The sequence below is a fragment of the Nelumbo lutea genome, chromosome 4 (assembly GCF_056320005.1).
Source record: "Nelumbo lutea isolate HS-2025 chromosome 4, American lotus-T2T, whole genome shotgun sequence".
NCBI classification, from domain to species: Eukaryota; Viridiplantae; Streptophyta; class Magnoliopsida; order Proteales; family Nelumbonaceae; genus Nelumbo; species Nelumbo lutea.
Window position 1 is genome coordinate 38,108,194 of NC_142687.1, and position 20,748 is coordinate 38,128,941.

The following is a 20,748-nucleotide window of genomic DNA, read 5'->3' on the forward strand; positions in this document are numbered from 1 at the left end:
TGACCTACCTGGTTTGTATTCCTGATTTACTCCACAGTCCAGCAACCTGTTCTTAGGGGTGTTCACGATTCGGTTTGGATCAGTTTGAAGAAGATATTGACCAAAAAAGTACATTAATGGTTTGAGAAATTCTCTAACCAAACCAAACCATTCTATTACGGTTTGGTCTAGTTTCTAATACAGTTTAAATCATTCTATTGGTTTAACCCAAATAGAAAGCCCAAATAACATGCATACCTACATATAGATAACAAATATAATTCAAAAATCAAATTGAAATGTTAACAAGTATCACTTAGTACTATTATATAAATTATATTTATGCTTTCTCAAACATAATTACATAAACAACTTGTTAGGCTCAGTTTGGAAGGAGTATAAATACAAATATGTACAGTATAAATACATATTAAAAAATAATATATAAAATATAAGGTTTTGCACTCTACACATTTGCATTTGCACTCCTTCCAAACTGAGCATTAGGCATCAAATTACAAGTTAAATGAATATATGGTTTATGCTTTGATCTGATTTATAAAGCAAATCAAAGCAAAAAAAAAATTATGGTTTGAAGAATTATCACACCAAACTAAACCATTTTAAGGTCAAACCAGACCAAATTACCAATTGCGGAGTCCAAGCTTGTTCCATGGATCTGATCCTCCAATCCTAAACTTGAAAAGAGTATAGATGGTTTGAATGCCCCCCCCCCCTCTGGCCACCAGTTTCCAATTCGACAGTTCGACTCTCCAGTTCAAATGGACAGCCCATTCCAATAAAAAAAATAAAATAAAATGGTCAACAAACCAATTCACCAGTTCTTGGCCTGGGACTGGATTTGGGTAAAATGGAACCGATTACCTGGATGGTTCCCAGGCCAAACAGTCTGACCGTCCAAGACAGTTTGAAAACATTATTTCAAACACTGAAGTATTCAGTCATGTAGATCAAATATTATCTTCTATCAAAAAATATATTAATACAAAGGATTAAATGAAAAACAAATGCAGAAAGTTCAGTCCTTAAATCCCCCCGCACCCCTACCCTCGAGTGGTCGGCATTGTACTGTAAAGACCTACAATGGTTCATATCAACCGTTATTGATCGTAAACATGATTATCAAATTTGGATCTACCCATATCCGGTTCCATTCAATGCATTTACAGCACTAATTTTCGGTTAAATTAATTACCAGGATCAACCAATTGCACTGTACAGAAGTGCAAACTATAACATGTCTATATGAACAAGAATTCATTGATTTCATTCCAAGTTTCCAACTGAAAATAGTTCAATCAAGTTGTGTACATAACTCTGTATGGCCGTGAAACCCGTATACAAAATTAACACACTTGGAGGTTATTTAATTGCAAATGCCATTTTTCTGGTTCATGTAACATAAGCAACAGCTATATAATTGCAATTATACAGCACCGTGCATCCCCTAAAATTTATCGTTTAAGATACGCCTTTAATTTTAAATACTAATTTTGGGGGATTCAAAACTGAAAACGTATTGAAGGTAGAAATCTGGTAAACTAGCAAAATGCCCCAAACCAGCACTGAACTCTTGGAGGAAAATAAAAAATATGAAGTACAAGAGGATTGCTCAAAGTTGCCTAAACTTAAATTACAGGAGTTAACAGAGACAAATAGTCAAGCGGCCATTTATGAGCACAACTCTATTATGGCACCAGAAAATAGTTCCTGTTTCCAAAAGAATCCAAAATAAGGGCCAAAAATCCTGGCAATATCGAAGTAATTATATACCTTTATTAAGAAATAAGCAATTCAATACTTTCATTTCTTTAATAGCATTGTACTGCATTGTGCCATTATTTTTGAAGCCCGAGTGATTGAATCTGTCATATAGAAGTTCTCTACAGAAGTTCCAAATGGAGCCATGCTTATCTTCTGGAAGAACTCAGGTTTCAATGTGGTGGAATCAATTGCTGGCTCCCTCTCGTCCGTGTGCAAGAGATTGGGTGCCACAGCCTTAATACGAGCCCGAATTGCCCCAAGTGTATCATATGGTAGCCGTACTCCTGCCACTTCAGACAGTGCTCTGATTATTTTCCAATCATCCCTAGCATCACCAACAGTGGGGACAGCTGGTAACGTCTGCTGTGTGCACCCTTCTGTATTCTCATATGTCCCTTCCTTCTCAGTGAAGGCTGATGCAGGGAAAATAACATTCGCCCGGTACACACTACGATCGCCATGATGCCCCTGATAGACAACAAAAGCATCAGCTGGGAGCTTCTCCAAGTTCACATCATCAGCACCCATGAGATATAAGAACTTCGCAGACTCGATGCTGTCTCTAGATTCTGGCGCAAGACCTAGGTCAAGGGCAGCAGCTTGGGCAGCATTTAGAAGCAGAACATTGAGACCATTCCAGTCAGGTCTTACAACCTTTCCAAGCTTGGCTATGGTTTCAACAGCAGAGAAAACTGAATCCTTATCCTTGCGTTCAAAGAGCCCAGCACCGACAATGATGGCCGGATTTTTCGCATTCAATAGGACTGAGCAGAATGGATGGCGGCCCTCAGCAATTTCAAGAAGGGTTTGAGGACCTGTACCCAGATGCTGATGATTGTAGTTAAAATCAGTAGGAGGGCCAATATAGCCCACCTTTGCTTGGGTTGCTCGGACAGTCTTACGAATTCTTGCATTCACCATTGGAGCTTCTACCCTTGGCTGAAATCATCATTGAAATATAGCATTAGAAATAATGCCCAAAATGAAAAGAAAAGAAAAACATTCATGCACACACCATTCTGCACATTCAACCTTCATTACAGGGATTTTACCCAACTCAAAGAACAAAGAAAGATGAATAAGACAACAGACAACAAGATAGTTTCTGCAAGTACAAACCTAATTTCCAAAATCAAATACAAAATAGCCTATTTAGTGTGCATATAACAAAGAATGCATCACTGACCGTAAGGACTTGACTTACCAAGTATGGTTATCAGATTTAGACATTATTCAGAATCAGACTCCACTTGGAGAAAATACACATCATCACCACACACTAGTTTCCATCAAATTCTGTTTTTTTTTGGTGGTAAACCACTAGTTTCCATTAAACTCGTAATCTACTTATTTGGCATGTTCGAAAAATAATACAATGGCAAGTATTGTTCATGGAACAAAATGTCCCTAAGACATGCAATGGTGTGGTTCTTCTGTTCCTTTTAAGCAGCTTAGTAGACTCAAACAATTAACCCCATGCTTGTAATACAATTAACCTCAGAATCAAACAATTGACCAAATGAGCTAATTAGCTCAAGCTTGGATACTATACAGGCACTGAACATAATCTTCTGGGCACTACATTCGCAGTCAAGACAATTATTTTTCAAATTTATCAACAAGCTCACAAGCAGAGATTTTATAAAGTGATTCTTTGTTTTTTGGTTCAAAGCAAGGACTACAAGAAGCAGGGGAAAGCTCCCCACCTAAAATCATCTCGATAATCCACTCAAGGTTGCTTCGAATGTCCTGACTAAGTCAAGTACCCAACTTGAAGAATTTACAGCATCGGGCCTGGGCCCTCGAGCTAGGCCCATTCAAGTTTTAGCAAATGTTCAGCCCAAGTCCACCCAAGTTGCAGACCTATACCTTTGCTGAATGTCTGGTGGAACTTAGCTGCCTTGGTTCTAATATCTTAAATCATGTTTCTAATTCTCCATAGGATTTTGTACAGCATATGATATGGTAAATGATGATTTTTGTCTCCCTCCATGCATTGTAGATCCTTTCTTAAAAAGATCCTTCTGCCTTCCTAATTGACACAGAGACTATCTTTCTTGCTTTGATTACCCATACATAGACTGATAGACTAAAGAAATCCTGTGCACTGCAATATGCCAGATGTAACTTGATTATTGCCTCTAACTGAAGCAACAAAGTTGTTTTTAATCCAGGGACGGATTGGAGGATTTCATATGAACATATTACCTATGTAATTTGTCTAAATTCATTACTCTCTAATCTCTCCTCTGTTTTCCCAATCTCCCATGATGTTGGCTGAAAACAATGGCATGAGGTTGGCAGACCTCTCAACGATGATACAAGAGGCACTTAGAATACTGAAACATCAATAAATTCCCATTCGGACAAATAGACCAAAGTACAAAAGCAGTTCTTTCCCAATGTAGTCCATATTGTTGTATTGCCCTTCGAGGGTCTTGTGGATCCAAGGCATAATGCTTTCACCAGTCTATTGAGATCTAAATGATACATGGGCTTAGGCTCCAGATGTATCTTGCCAAAGGGGCATTATATAAAGATGTGATCAGTGTTTTCCTCTTTTGCCCGCCAGACATTGCACTTAGGATCAATTCTAACTCCCTTTGTTTTAGGAAGGCTTTTGTTGAGAAACAATTCTTTGTGAATATCCACAAAAACATGTAAATTTTTTGAGGCACCAAATTTTGTTGAGGTATTTTATTAGGCTTGGATATTCTGAAGGCTGCAAGGCAACGGATATTAAGCCAACACTCTGACTAGATGTTGCTTCACTTATTTCAAGATCAATATCAATTTCTCGCTAGTATTCCTTTTGGATTTACATAATAAAAAGGTTTATAAGGTGATTCAGGATAAGGAACCGAACTTTCTATAGACTCCTCTTATATACTCGGGGAGATTATACAATTTGTGCAATCACAATGGCTAATTTGTGCTTCAGGATGCCCAGAATATGCCTAGGCAAGGAACAAATTAATTCTTTCTCAAACCCAATGGAAGAGAAGCAAAACAGAAAAGTGAAAGGAGGGCAACTAATACTATTTTCATTTTATGATTTGGATTATTGGGCAAAAGCAAAAACAGCTTTGTTAAATTAAAATGAATACTTTTGTAAAAAGGAACTGCTTAATAAGTTGCATCTAACATCCTTTGCTAGCACTGAAAACATAAAGAAAGTAGTTGAAATTTATTAAATGGTGAAGCTAAAGTCAAAGAATGGCTTAAATCAATAAGCAACTGTTCTACCATCTAAGTCATAACTCTTACAAAACATCAAACAGCCAAATTACTGTATGCAAGGAATAAACATTAAATATCCATATGATTAAAAATCAGAGCTCTTGAAGCCAAACTAGAAGTAATTATTCATGGATAAACAATAACCATGAAAAGCACCACCCAACAATAAGGTGATGAAACAATTGAAAAGATAAAGTAAAATCAACACAGAAGATGCCAGGAAAAATGTAGCGACTGACCAAAAGCTAAATTAAACAGCTGAGATGCCAATGGCAAGGCTAAGAGTGTCTGGGGGAATATCAAGTTAAGACTTAAGACCCATAACATGTGAAGTCTAAAAACTTATCAAAAGGATTGAAGATTCCCCAATCGTCCTTCAAGAGATGACATGGCATAGACAAACAGCTGAACTACTGACAATGGATAAGACTAATAATTAACTCTACCAAAATGTCTTTAACACTTTATCATAGTTTTCAGTGTGCCAAAGCAAGGCTAGGGGAACGCCTTGTCGCCTAGTCACCTAGGCGATGGACTTTTTCAAATAAAAAAACATATATCCTAGGGTAGTTCCCTAGGTTCCATAACCATATTTCCTTAATAATTATCCATAATTTTCATAATAGAAGTATAAACTTCATGTTAAAGTATAGAAAATCAACATATTCATAATAAAAAATAAAATAAAAAGAACATTCAAAAAATATGGGGGCCGAACCCCTTAGGAAAGAAGAAAGGAAAAAGTGGAAGAAGAAGAAGAAGAAGAAGAAGATGAGGAAAAAGATAATTTGTTGATAAGGCAAAATTTTAAGTTCTTCCTTACTTATTGGTTCAGGTTTTGAAGTCTTTGAAGGTTAAATACAACATGTATCAATGTTTGTGCTGATTAAACCCTAACAAATAAAAAGATAATAAAAATCAATTAGTATATAAACACACAAATGAATATTTTAGTTTAATAATTATTAATTATAATCTCAAAAAATTAAGAATATAAAAGTACTTATAACCAGGGTTCAAAATATCGATACGATAGAGTTTCAGTCGTATCGAATCAGTACTTAGAAACGGCCAAAACTTTGTTTTTTTTTAGTTTTTTTTTCACATTTTGGTTTTTTGGGAAGCTTTTAACATGCTTTTTATTATTAAAAAATTTGGGGGTCCGAAACACCTGGAAACAGGCGTTTCAGACCATATCTTTTTCAAAAGATACGATACGATACGCCCCGTATCGGGCATATCCTATCGATACTTTGAACCTTGCTTGTAACACAATGTACAGAATTGCTTGGTGATTAGATAAGGCGAGCCTCCAAGGGCGCCTTGTTGCCTAGGCATCACCTTGACAACTATGGTCTTTATATGCATAATCCATATAAGTTACAAGATTAAATGTCATTCCCTTATAGATATGAAGATTTACTATGTTTTGGCATGAAAATTATCTTATTTAGAAAAGATCATTTCTCTTTTTTCAACATAGATGTCCATTATGCTATGTACTAAGAAAGTAATTTTTTTATGAATTAAGAACAAAGTAATTAACATAGAACTTTCCTAGCTTCACTTTGGCATATTGACAACTAAGGTTGCTAAGGACCTGAGGTTACAACCAGCTCATAGAAATAATGTAATATATCAAGTTGAAAAGTTGAAGGCCAAGTTAAGGACTCAGGACTCTGTTTCAACCACCAAAAGGCCATTATATTAGTTTAGTCTAGTCGCTTAAGTGGATGCCTAGGCAATAGGATTTTATAAAATTATAAAAAAAAAACTAAATTATAGGTCAGTTTCCTACTTTTATCTACCAATAAGCATAAATATAAATTGAAAAGATGGTCTAGCAAAATTAGGAGTTATTCTAGAGTCATTGTACTGTGATTCCTGTCCTCCTGTGTAGTTCTCAGGGGTCCGACCCCTCCTTTGTACTTGTACACCCTCTTGTGTACCTCTCCTTTCATTAATAAAATTAGTTAACTTTTTTCAAAAATAAATATAAATTGAAAAGATAGCAATGCTCCTTACTAAACATTAATTTTCCTCTCAAAGCATTGCAAATCATCATATCCAAAAGAAGAAGATAGCATTTTAAACCTACTAATTTCAACATTTTAAAAAATAACACTATAAAATAATATATAGTAAAGCAATTTCATATCAAATTAACAACTAAAGAAGTGTACAATTTTATACTAAAAGTTTAAGATAGAGAGTAACAAAAAGAGAAAATGAACAAGGGATGTAGCCTCTGTTCTATTTACTATGAGAGAGAGTAGTTGTAGGGAGATCTCCTTTATCCTTTCTTTATTTTTCTGTTCTCGAAACCCTTGATCTCTTGCATTTCAATTAAAACCACAAAACTAGGCATATAATATATATATATATATATGATAGAATAAATCAACAAATCAACATACATTCTAATAAGATGCAACTATAGCAACAATATTAGAATAAGGCACCCCGCACCCACCTTGTAATTTTTCACACACCTTATCACTAAGGTGAATGCCTTTTCCATACAAGTCAAGGAGTTCAGGCTAGGCACCCCACCAAGGGCACCTTATCATGCATTACCTAGGAGGCAACACCTTGATGACCATGCTAGGTAGTGACTCAAACTGTAATCAATGTATCATATAGTTTCATGCATGGCATGTCACAATGCGGCACCCACTTCAGTTTAAGATTTGGATGTCATTAGGTATGTACTTTCTTACATTTCAAGTGTCAATTTCCATTCCTATTAAGCCTTTTAAGGTTCTAATCAAAGAAGAAATGGATATTCATAAAAAAAAAAAAAAAAAAGAAATGGCTTCAGCACCTTCCTTGTATCATTTTTTGGTAATAAATAAAAAAGAAAATTTTATTAAGAAGGAAAAGAAAAAGGTTATAAGAGGGGTGATAAGCAACCACCAACAAATAAAACCTAACAACCCCAGCACCCTATATCCAGCCTCATTTTTGCCCTTCCTTCACTATTTCCAGAAAACAATAAAGATAACAGTAGACACCCAACCCTAACAATATTGAACCCAAATAAATGCAAAACTCCCCACAACCCTTTACTTTCAAGATATGCTGGGAGAACTCCAAGGATCGTGTGCATTTGGAATTTTATTTTCCTTCTTTTCCCTTTCCAACCCCCCCCCCAAGCCCCTTCTCTATCTCTGTTCTTTCTTTCTTGTTAAGTTGTTATTTCTCATTTTTGTCTCTGTTCTTAAAATTGTGTCTTTATACTAATCATCTAGCACCACCATTCTATCCAGAGTCCAAACTTCCAGAGTTGGGTTCCGATAAGAATTTCAATATGTTCATTTTTCGATTCTAAATGCAGATTCTAGAAGCAATTCTATAATATATACCAATTATTTAATTTAAACATGTTTTATCTGGGATTCTAGACAATGAGTTTAGCACTGGTTTTGACAAATTCTATGGGATTTCAAATGGTGGATTTTATATAATTCAACAATTCAACCAGATTTTAGAATGCTATCCAAATAGCCATTAAACATCCCTCCATGAAGACAGCACTGTTACATGCATAGCTCACCAACTCGGCTTTTTGACTCAGCTTGGCAAGGTTGGCAGGGGAGCCAACTTGGAAGTTATGGAGTTGAACCAGTGAGTCAAGTAATAATTTAGTATTTTAGATGCTTTTGTGATATTACATTTTATATTTATAATAAACTTTCACATTCTCATAAACAGCTACACAAATCATAATTTCATAATAACCTTTCACATTCTAAAATCTGGTTGGACTCCTGGACAAAATTCTATGGGATTTCAGTGTTTCACATGGTTGAATTTTTAGGATTTTATACGATTCAATAATGCGACCAGATTTTAGAATGCTATCCAAATATAGCTATTAAATATCCCTCCATGAGGCCAGCACTGTCACATGCATAGCTCACCAAATCAGTCTTCTGACTCAGCTTGGCAAGGTCAGCAGGGGAGCCAACTTGGAAGTTATGGAATTGACCCAGGGAGTCATGTAATAATTTAGTATTTCATATGCTTACATGACATTTTTTTATCAGTATATGCTTACATGACATTACATTTTTTATATTTAAAAAAAAAAAAAAGCTTTCACATTCTCATAAAACAGTTACACAAATCATAATTTCATAACTTTGGGTAAAGCTCTATCAAGAAAATGTAGATAGGAGATTATGTGGGACCATAAGTTTAAGAAAAGAGATAAGCTCATTATTTTCTCTTGGTGCATATGTAGGCTGTCATCCAGGCCAACCTGATAGACCCAAACTGATCCAAACCCATTTCATAGGGACTGAGTCTGTCTGAATTTTAGTTCCAACTATTAATAGGATTGGGTCAGAGTGTTCATTTTGAGTTCCAAATTATAATAGGGTCAGAAGTGAGCTGACTTGTTCGGACCGATCAAGATCCTTACCAATTATGTAAGCGCAAACACATATACTGTATATTATGTTAACACCATGACTCAAATCCCCAGGCTTAGGAATCAAGTCAACCTGGTGAGTCTGCAATCTATGATTACATGACAAACATAGTTCCATCTTACAAGGATCATCTCCTATACGCTTTTTCTTTTCTGTGGTCTACTCAATATTTGAGATATTTAAATAGTTGGAATATGTTTCAAACTGCACCTAAATGTGTGAGCTATTTATTGTGTATTTTCAAGCAAAGTAGCAAAGGAAGCTTTTCTTTCCTCCTTTTTATACTTTCCATTTTTCTCTGTGGTTGGGAGGAACAAGTTCATGAAAACATAATTTCACTACATTTAAACAAGGTATAAAGATGTCATGACGATACCTGGCTACCAATCAAAAGAAAAACATCTGCCTTCTCAAGACCACTAATGTTACTGTTCAAAAGGAAGCCTGAACGCAGATCAGTTTGAGGGAGATTTCCATTTCCTTCACACCAAACATTGTTTGACCCCATTTTGTTCAATAAATCTTTCAGTGCCATCATGGATTCTGCGTCAGAAAGCTGACCAGCAACACCAACAATTTCCTCAGGCTTAACTTGGTGGACAACCTCAGCAACCACAGCAAGTGCATCACGCCAGCTTACAGCCTTGAAGCATCCATCAGAGCCACGAATCATAGGGTCATTTAGTCTCTGCCTTTTCAAGCCATCATAACAGAAACGTGTTTTATCTGATATCCATTCCTCATTAATATCCTACAAGAGAAAGAGGAAGCAGGCTGAGAAGATATCCTTAGTCAAAGTGCTTAATTGAAGATGCTAAAATGACCATTATATCTAACGACACCCCCAAGGTTAGGTGGACAACACCAGAACACTCCTTAAGTTTCCAAAACAAAAGAATAAGGTATCGTGATGAAAGTACCATGTAAGAAACAAAATCAATAATCACCAAATAAACTATGCATAAGCTTTGCAAAGTGGAAGATGCTTATCAGAAAAGCAGGCAATCAGAACCGGGGCAGAATTTGACTCAGAAACTTGCTAAAATAGGAGGATCCTCATGAAAGAACATGGAAAAAAAACATTCAACCAGTCTTTTCTAGGCTTTAATCAGGCTGAAGTTTGATCATATAATTGGGATCCAGGATGGGCCCTAATGTATTTAATGCTTTCCAATCATAATATTGTTTACAAAATTTAATTTTTAAATAATAAACACTAATGCTAACCATAGTTTATAATGTCCACATATTTGTGAATATTTTCACAACATATTTCCATTTCCATGAGTCATGAAATCTTACCGGCATCAACATATTTGTCAATGAAAACTCCCAGCAGCATGTGGAATACACAATATCTTATTACATAAAGTTGGCAACAATATTGTTGTTATGTGGATGGATTAGCAGTATTATTGCCCACCTAATGCAAATAATGACCACTACGAGTTGGGTTTATATTCTTGTTGGATGTGGTGATGCTAAACCTTAGTTTTTGTTTGTATAACTGAATACTTGGTTGGTCTAATAGAATCTTGGCTTTGTTTGATAGTTTGGAACAAGATAACAATCTAAAAGGGTGTACCTATTTTTCTTTTAGTATTTCATAAAATATCGTTTTGTATCTCCACATATTTCACAATGTTACCACCATGTCTAGAAATTTTACATTTTTTTGAGAAGAGGTAAAGTATGATTTTCATTAAAAGAAATAAAACCCTGTACAGCCAGAGGCTGTAACAGGGAGAACCATACAAAGACTAAACCACTATCCCATCAGCATTTACAAAAAGATTTACATAATCAAAAAGGGAACTAAAGTCTGAACTATTTAAGTTAAACTGAGCCAATGACCAAGAAAACAGTTTGCCCACGATTTCTTGCCATACATCTTCCCCTTGACTGCCTTTGTTATGAAAAATTCTGGAGTTTCTCTCCTAACATATAGACCACCATTTTTACAATATTTGGTTTTCTTCTCCCTGTGATTGCAGGTGGATCCCTCCTCTAGATGTGGAAAGTCAATTTGAACCAAGTTTCTTCACAATACCAAAGAAAAGGAGAAGGGTGATCTGAAGAGCCACAAGAGCAGCTATCCTTTGGTCATTATGGGAAGAGTGGAATAATAGAATTTTCTATGGGGAATAGAGAACTAAGGAGCAAGTCATTGACTGCATACTTATTAAGGTCATAACACTGGCTGAAAGCAACTGACTTATTCAAAGATTATTCAGCATAGGGCATCTTTAGGAGGCGGCCGGTAGTGGCAAAGTTTTCAACTGCAAAGGTTGTGGTTCAGGTTCAATGGACAACCACAGCATAACAAAGAGTAAAATTGAACTATGGAAATTCATTGGGCAACCCAAGGGTCCTCTAGAGTTGGGGGAGTATTCAGGGACAGGGAGGGCAGGCTGCTAGCACTATCCTCTGGCTCCATAGGTGTGGGAGATTCTTTAAGAGCTGAGCTTATGACCCTACTTCAAGGTTTGAGGCTGGCCAAGCAATGTGGATTTCAAAATTTCGAGGTGGAGGGAGACTCTAAACTGTTAATGGGTTGGCTGCAGACAAAAAGCTTGGGGTTGTGGGTATGGACCTTTAGACAGCATAAGAGGGAGATTCTTTGCTTAGCAAGGGAAGCTGGAGTAATCTTCAAGTAGGCAAGGAGGTCAGCCAATGCTTTGGCTAATACTTTGGCAAAGCAGGGGACCCTCAGGGAAAACCTATTTTGGGTTGTGTTGTAAATTTTATAATATTTTTGGGGACAACACTCATGCGGTGAGTGGTTGATTTTGTATGTGTTTAATTGTTGTTTTAATGAACATTACCATTTCCAGCAGCACCAACATTTTAAACCATGGTGTTAAGCTAACAAGTAAAGGGATGCACAACAAATTAGGAGTTCCATATGAATGTAAAGAAATTATATTAATTTATGATCATGGCAATGGACCACGTCTTAATATATTGATCAGTCTTTACATTGTCAAAAATGTAGAAGAATACATGTGATTTGCTACATCTACATGATTGAATTTTGTTTTGGTTGGTTTTGATTGTGCAATGGATCCTTCATGTGTATTGATTCTTTGAATATTATTTTTTCTATAGTTGTATTTCAATAGTTTGATAAAGTTTGCAGTGTTATTCTGTAACTTTCATAAGACCATAACCTTAATCTGAACTATATGGGGCCTCCAATTTCCATAACCTTCAATAGATTAATTCAACATCCATCTTTTATGAAGTTTCACTATCAAAATTTTTCCATATAGATTTAAAACTGAACCTTTCAGTCTTCTCATATAAAAGTTTAAAGAGGCTCAACATATAATATAAATTTTAAATTTTAACAAAGACATAGTTTACACATGTACAAAGATAACCGATGTCTAGAATTTTAAGCAATCAAAATCAGAAATGTATTATATTCATAGTTGTCAAGGCGACTAGGCGATTTTTCATGGTCACCTCACCCAAACGTCATAAGTTTTGCATATTAGGTACCCACCCAGAGACTTAAGTGGGCACCTAGGCGCCTAGGCAGGCACCTACATTCATCTAAAAAACTTTTTTTTAATTTATTGTTTTGATATTTTTTAAAGTTATTGTTTTGATATTTTATTGGATGTTTTATTCTTTTAAAATAAATCTGGTTACATGATATCATTTTATTATTAAGACCAAGTATACAACCTGGTTTTTCTTTATGTCATAAGGGTTTTTTTTGGTTCAATTGGAGAGGAGAACTGAAAACTTCAAGCCCCAGCCCAGCTCCATTGCACCTCAGCTCCAGCAGGTAAGTTCTAATCTTCTTCTGCTTCTTCTTCTTCTTCTTCTTCTTCTTCTTCTTCTTCTTCTTCTTCTTCTTCAGATTTCAGACATTTTCCCTTTTTTCTTCGAAAAAACAGGGGCTCCGGCAGTCTTCTTCTTCTCTTTTCCAGATTTCAGTCAAATCAGTCCTGAGTTCTCTCTTCTCAGCTCAGACATTTTTTCATTTTTTTTCCGAAAAATACAGGGGCTCCGCCCCTATACTCCTCAGTCCTCCCTTTCTCCACTCATCATCATCATCATCATCATCTTTTTTCTTTTTTGCTTATTTTTTTGAAAAAACAGGGCTCTGCCCTATACTCCTCTCCTCCCTTCACTGATTCAGTCATTGTTCTCACTTCTCACTTCAGTTTTTAACAATGTCTAGAATTTTTTCTTTGTTGCCCTCCTGGATAGAGTTAAGCCTTTTTATCTCTCTCTAGAGTGCTGTAACTACATTTTGTATTAATCTAATGGGTTCCTGTTATTGATCAAAAAATATATATTATTAATTATGAAATGTTATGATCCATACAAACATAGAAGCTAAAAGTAGTTTTTACTGATCAGCAACAATGGAAATTTTAATTAATATAAACAGAAATTATACAATTCTAATACAAAGTTGAAGGTAGTTGTGTCTACATACCAATCAAAACAAGTGGTTTTGCCTACATTTCTTTATCTTTCAAAATGATAGGAAATGGTGCAAAACTTACAATGATGTACATGTAATTTCATGACATTGTACACGATGCCATGTCATGTCATGGGACCATGCCTATACCAAGCATAGAATCAAACGAAAATGTCTCTTTCATTTCACATGGAACACAATAACTATTAAGATGACTAAATGAGCTAAAATAGTGAGTTAATGGCACAATCCATAGCACTTAAAAAATTGCCAGGAGAAACCAGTTAGTATCAAGTGTATACTAAATTTAGATCAGACAGAGTTCTATAAAACCCCAAGTTGTGCACGTAAGGCCTATAACATAGTTGTCAATCAAGGAGAGAGCACTTTAGAAATGATATTGTAAAGGTGGTGGTACAACCACTAGGTCTCATTGGGGGAGGAATCAGAAAATTGCTAAGTTCATAGAAAACTAATATTTGCTGCACAAATTCCAGTTCAAATTGGCAACAAAATTTAACAAATTTTAAGGAAGAAAATACCATGGCATAATCAAAACAATAAACTTAAGGAGGAAAATAGAAACATTAGGATGAAAGAACTAAAGTTAACCTCATTTAGTCGTGGGACAATGCGCATGACCTCTGGACCTCTACTATCAATTCTGATGTTGGAACCAACTGCATCTGTGACATCAATGCTCTCTGTGCCCTTTAACTCCCAATTACGAGCTTTGAAAGCAAAAGGTTTTGACGTGAGGGCTCCCACAGGACAGATATCTATAACATTTCCTGAGAGTTCACTTGTCATCAATTTTTCAACATAAGTACCAATTTCCTCTCCACTTCCACGGCCTAACATGCCAAGATCCTGAACGCCAGCAACCTCAGTAGCAAACCTGACACACCTGTTAAAACAAACAACTAGCTCCCATGAAAATTCTGTTTAAAGATTCAAGAAGAACCATTTTGTTTGTATTGTTTGTACTACTATAGCAAAAGATTTTATTTTATAAGTTACCATATCAAAACAAATTTGCTGAACTACTTCTCATAAAGTTGTCAAAAATGAAAATTCAACCATCTTCCTTTAAAAGCCACATAGCTGAACCAACAAATAACATTGACTTTAGGGGCTGTTTAATAACAGATGAAGGGACAAAAACTTATTGCATTGCTTTCTAAGTTTCTAATAGATAGAATAATTAAATAATAAAATAATCAAGGGTATAATAACCAATCCAATTTCAGCTTCAGCCACTAAAGAGCTTACAACCTCCTTAAAAATAAGGTCCAGGGGAGGAAAAAAGGAATGAGTCTTGTCATTCACTGTTGTTTATGTAGGGAAGATGAAGAATCTGCTCAGCATCTCCTTGTTCTCTGTAGGGGGTGCAAATGGATCAGATCGGATTTAAATCAGGGTATACCCGAAATCCGAAGACCTGGACAAATCTCACCAATGTCAATTTAAATCTGATGGAAGTTGGATATCCAAATCTGATCCAATCCAATTTAATTTCTGAAATTTTTAATAAATTATTAAAAAAAGGCATAACAATTTATATGAAGAAAAAAAATACAAGTATTTTTTCGACTAATTTCATCATATATATTAATATATACTGTCTTTTTATAAAAAGTTGCAAAAGTGCAATATATATCAGATTCTTTCAGACGGATAGGGGTGATCCGATATTCAACTGGAACCCATTATCCGATCCAATCTGAAAATCCAACAAGGAGATATCTGAATTCGACAAAAATATGATCAGATCGGATCAGATCATGATCCGGTCCATTTGCACCCCTAGTTCTCTGTAGCTGCCCTCACAAGGTTTTGGGCTCATGTTTTAAGTCTGTTTGGCATGAACTGGGTTACTCCCGAGACTCTGCTTCCCTCTTGTCTCATTGGCATGGTCAGGCTTTTTCCAAGAAGGGTAAGGTCCTGTGGAAAGCATCTCCTTTGGTGGTTTGTGGGTGCATTTGGAAAGAGAGGAACAGACACCTGTTTGAAGATAAAACTGGTCCTCTGAGAAAGTATGTGCAGATGCTGAAAAAAACCGTGGTTGAATGGGCCTCCATTAGTGACCTCTTCAGGGTTTTCATTTTAAACATTTTGTTAATCGTTGGAATGCTATTTTGTGGCAAGATGACTTCTCAGTATAATGTCTAGCCTGTTGCCTAGCTTCTTGGATCTGGCTATTGAGGAAACCTCTCCCTCAGCAGCCTTACCCTACCTTTTATCAATAATATTCATCATTTCTCAAAAAAAAATAAAAAAATAAAAAAATAAAAAACCTTAACTTATTCACTAAAAGACAAGGCAATAAGTCATTTTGTATGGATGACAATGCAGTAAGTCATTCACTTCAGTCACTTCAACTATTATGAACGGCCCCTTACAACTATTTTCCCAAGTACCACAGAAATCTCAAATTCATATAACTTTTGGATGATAAAAGAATGAAGCATACCAACAATGGACAATCTGCAGCTCAAACACATTATCATTATAAATCAGTGTTGTTTATGAGGTGCAGCAGAGGAAAACACCCAGCACTTATTCATTTTAGTTTCACTCATAACATCTGGTGTCATGCTTTGAAGTTATTTGGCTTTCAGCTGGTGACTCCCATTGATCTTCAGAGTCTGATCTCATCTTGGCAATCTAAGGCTGTCAGTAAACATGGGAGAGTTCTAATGGAATATGGTTCCCTCAGCTATCTGCTGGAACATTTGGAGGGAGCATAATAACGGATCATTCTAAGACTCCAATACCAGAATTGAGGGCGTTTTTTGGGAGCACTGAGAGATGCCTCATCGGGTCAGAATCAACCATCAATTGTTTAGTGGGAATCAAGTATAATCACTACAGCAACTAGTGGGGCAGGATAATCAGGGAAGACAATTTTGTTTTGTAAAAGTCAAATTCCTTCAATGTCGGTTTCTTCCTTGTTCTTTCTTAATCCTCCCATTTGAGGGAATCTCTCCCTCTCCCTTATGGATACAATGCCATCTTCTTTCAAAAAAGAAATAAGCATAGTTGTCAAGGCGACACCTTGCCTAGGTGACTAGGCACTTTTCAAAGAACGTCTCGCCCAAACGCCAACTATGTTAGGTGCATGCTTATATAAATATTATTAAATAAAAAATATATATAATATATAATATTTTATTGGTTGTTTTAGTTATTATAATAGAACCTATTGCACGCTATCATGCTTTTGTATTGAGGAAAGTAAAAACAAAGTTAATCTTCGAAGGTTTCACATTGACAATGGAATCGAAGTATCGAACTGAGGAAGATGAGAGAACAACAGCCTCCATCATTCCCACGCAGTCCTCTAAAGTCAAGGTGAGTTAATCCTTCTTCTTCTTCTCTGTTTCCTGGTTTAAAACAGTGGTTACACCCCATTTTCTCCTCTTTTGTATCTTTTCTCCAAGTTTTTTGAATCATTTTATTGGACTAAAACAGGGGCTCCGCCCCCTTCTTTTGTTCTTAAATTGCCTGCATGTTTTCAGCTTTTTTTTCTCATTATTGGTGTCTGAAACAGGGGCAGAACAGGGGCTCCGCCCCTTCTTTTATTTTAATATTTTTTCACCATCTTTTCTGGGTCTAAAACAGGGGCTCCGCCTCCTTTTTTTCTTAATTTCTTCCATTTTTTTCAGCTTTTGTTTGTTCTCATCATTGGTTTCTGAAACAGGAGCTCTGTCCCTTCTTTTCTTCTTTTATTTTAATATTTTTTCACCAGATTTTCTGGGTCTAGAACAGAGGCTCCGCCCCCTACTTTTCTTTTTCATTTCCTTCTTTTATTTTAGTATTTGCTCCTTGTTGATCTAAAATAGGGGCTCCGCCCCTTCAGTTCTTTCAAGTTCCAAGCACAAAGGTAAGTGCAGAATACATAAATCCAAAAAAAAACTAGTTCAAAAGGGTAGAAATCCATAGGAAACCTTAGTTTTAAATTCTATCGCCTAGGCAAGTGCTAGGTGCCTAGACGCATGGGCGCCCCATGGTCACCTAGCCTCGCCTTGGCACCTTGAAAACTATGGAAACAAGAATGAAGCAGACCAACATGCAGATTTTTAACCCGCACAGGGACAATAACCAAAAATAAAAGAATGGATGCCAGGCTAATAATAATCTAAACCTGGTGGGAAGAAAAAGAAAGGAAATGCTAATGACAAGGCAACCACATTCATATTAAAAAGGAAAAATTACACAGAGCTCTCTCAAGGCACTAAAGGTAAATCTTTAAGTTACTTAAAAGAATAACAAAAATGAACATATTGGCTATAACATCTTTTACTAATTGCTCCTAAGTCATAATTATTCATAGTGGACCTAAAAAGCAAACTCTTATATAGAACAGAAAGGAGAAGCCCCCAAAATTTCTAGCCTCTAACATCAGAATATAGGACTTGAAGCTGATGGACCAAATAATTTTTACAAGCTCTCTAGTTTCAATAAAAGAGGTATTAAGAATCCATATAGGTCAATTATCATAAAAATATAGGTTTATGATGTATGCAATTCTTTGTAAAAAAATGCATGAAGTCGTAACTGCCTTAAAAGATATAAATAGATTTGAGAAATGTGTGCACCTACATTAGCCTCGCCCTAATACAATGAATTAGGACCATTGGAATCAAAATGCTCAACAATATGATAGAATTAACTAAGGAGGCAAAACTACCCTTTACAATCCCATAGATTTAAAGAAGCAGAACAACTTGGATGAATATCAATATTCCCTTCCAGCAACTGCTCTGGTCAATCACAGTATCATAGAAGATGGCAAACTGTAATGTTTATATTTTAGATTCTAATGGGAATAGTGACAGATCCAACAATCCCTATTTTATCCATGTTAATATTAGCATTTATAAACCTTCAATGCTTATGGAGATACATCCATGCACCCATGTTTTATTTTTTTTTTTTCTCAGTGTAATCCATCTCGTGCATAAAATCTGAACCTGGCTGTCAACCAATTGTCATTAGCATCCTCTTTAAGATATAAACAAATTATATGTATTGATTAACAATTATGTCCAACAGAACACACATTTAGGTACTCTTAGTGTTAAAACCTAGAAGTGCCAAAATGAATAAAAGAATTATCATCTGCGTGCAATATCTAAAAGCAATGATAAGGTGTTCCATAAAATCAATTTCAAGGTTCAAGCAATCCATGTAAAGAAGAATAGAAGCAATGACAAGGATTTGGTGTTCATCAAAAAAAAAAAATGACAAGGATTTGGTGTAGAATCTAAACCTTGTACACTGGATACAACGAGTCATAACTGTCTTGACCAGGGGACCAAGATTCTTATCAACGACAGATCTTTTCATTTCAGTGAACCGGCCTCGATCAGATCCAAATGCCATGGACTGATCTTGAAGGTCGCATTCTCCACCCTGATCACAAATTGGACAGTCCAAAGGATGATTCATCAACAAAAACTCCATCACCCCTTCTCTCGCTTTCTTTGCAACCGGTGTATCCGTCTTAATTTTCATCCCTATATCCAGCAGCTTCACATAAATCGGAATCGAAAAGAAATAAATATATGCAACCAATGGAACCAAGTAACCGCACTAGAACCCTAACCTGGAAGCGCAGGCATGGCACAGGAAGCTACAGGCTTGGGCGATTTCTCGACTTCGACCAAGCACATACGGCAATTACCGGCAATGGATAGGCGACTGTGGTAACAGAAACGAGGAATATCAACTCCAGCCACCTCACAAGCCTGTAAGACAGTGAACCCTTTGGGGATCTTCACAGGATATCCATCAACAAAGACCTCGATCGCGTCTTCCGGGTTGGCGAACTGAACCCTAGCTCCGGCGACTGGGGTTCGAGGAGGGACCACAGGTGTTGGTTCTGGTTGTGCTGCCGCTGCAGCCGCTTCTGCGTTTTGAAGCTCCGGTGTAGAAACAATCCCTCTGACGCCATTGCAGGGGTTCTGAGATGCTAGAACCCTATAAAAGCGACTCAGTGCAGAAGCTCTTGAAGATCGGAGAGCCAGCAACCCCAGCCCCATCTCTCACTCTCTCTCCTTCTCTCTGTCTATCTCTCTCTATCCCTCACTCTCTCTCTCTCTCTAAAGTCAGAAATGACTCGCGATTTTGGATCTGTTTCGGGTTTTGCTTTTGGGATCGTTTTGGGCAACTGCGTTCCCGATACGTGGGCGGGGATGCTAAACGCACTGTGTGGGTAGCGTGTGTTCAACATAAGACCAAAATAAGCATCGGGCGCTTAAAAACCAGCCACTCCGGCACTCCCGTTGGAGTAGCCTAGGGATAAAACCGTGAAATCACGACCCTTGATGAATTGATGTGGTTGATGTGGCCCATCATCGAGAGCCGTGATTTAACGGTTTTAGCCCAGCGCTCCAACGGATTTGGCTTATTTCCTTGTATTAGGTTGGTGTGTAGTGTGTAGGGATTTTCCACCCGGCCCGCATTGCCCGGTCCAGGAAAGAAATTTCCAGGCCCACGTCAAGCCCACATATAATGCAGGTGAGGCCCATGCTATGTTTGGTTTGAAGGAAAATGTAGGGAAAGGAAGAAAAAGATAAGAAAATCTTTACAAACCTTGTATTGGTTTCTCTTTCTTTTCCTGCCTTTCCCACCTTTTTTCCTTCAAACCAAACATAACATAATGTTGTTTATAAAGTTTTGTCTAAAACACTCTGGTATCAAGGTTAAAATCCTTTTTGGATAAATGTATTTGAGTATTTCTTCTAATCAGAATGCTTTTGTCCCAAGACAATTGATGGATAATGTAATTCTTGCTTAAAAGATTTTGCATTATACGAAAAGGTGTAAATTATGATGTTTGGCTCCAAAATTAGACAT

At 36.5% G+C, this 20,748-nt stretch overlaps 1 protein-coding gene across 1 annotated transcript; it reads right to left on the reverse strand.

The window, feature by feature from the left end:
* Window positions 1-1,608: 1,608 nt before the first annotated feature.
* On the reverse strand, window positions 1,609-20,138 carry EMB1467 (NADH-ubiquinone dehydrogenase). Its single transcript, XM_088983515.1, has 5 exons — window positions 19,496-20,138; window positions 19,160-19,406; window positions 14,497-14,791; window positions 9,817-10,191; window positions 1,609-2,703 (listed from the first exon to the last, which is right to left on the reverse strand). Exons 1-5 carry the CDS (start codon window positions 19,929-19,931, stop codon window positions 1,804-1,806), a joined length of 2,253 nt encoding a protein of 750 aa, XP_088839641.1. The 5' UTR covers window positions 19,932-20,138; the 3' UTR covers window positions 1,609-1,803.
* Between the last annotated feature and the right edge of the window lie 610 nt (window positions 20,139-20,748).

Excerpts from the sequence above, each read along its gene's own strand:
- EMB1467 (XM_088983515.1), bottom strand. The coding sequence starts at position 19,931 with ATGGGGCTGGGGTTGCTGGCTCTCCGATCTTCAAGAGCTTCTGCACTG. Across the intron at positions 19,407-19,495 it reads TGCCATGCCTGCGCTTCCAG|GGATGAAAATTAAGACGGAT; the intron begins GTTAGGGTTCTA and ends TGCTGGATATAG. Across the intron at positions 10,192-14,496 it reads TTGTCCCACGACTAAATGAG|GATATTAATGAGGAATGGAT; the intron begins GTTAACTTTAGT and ends TTTCTCTTGTAG.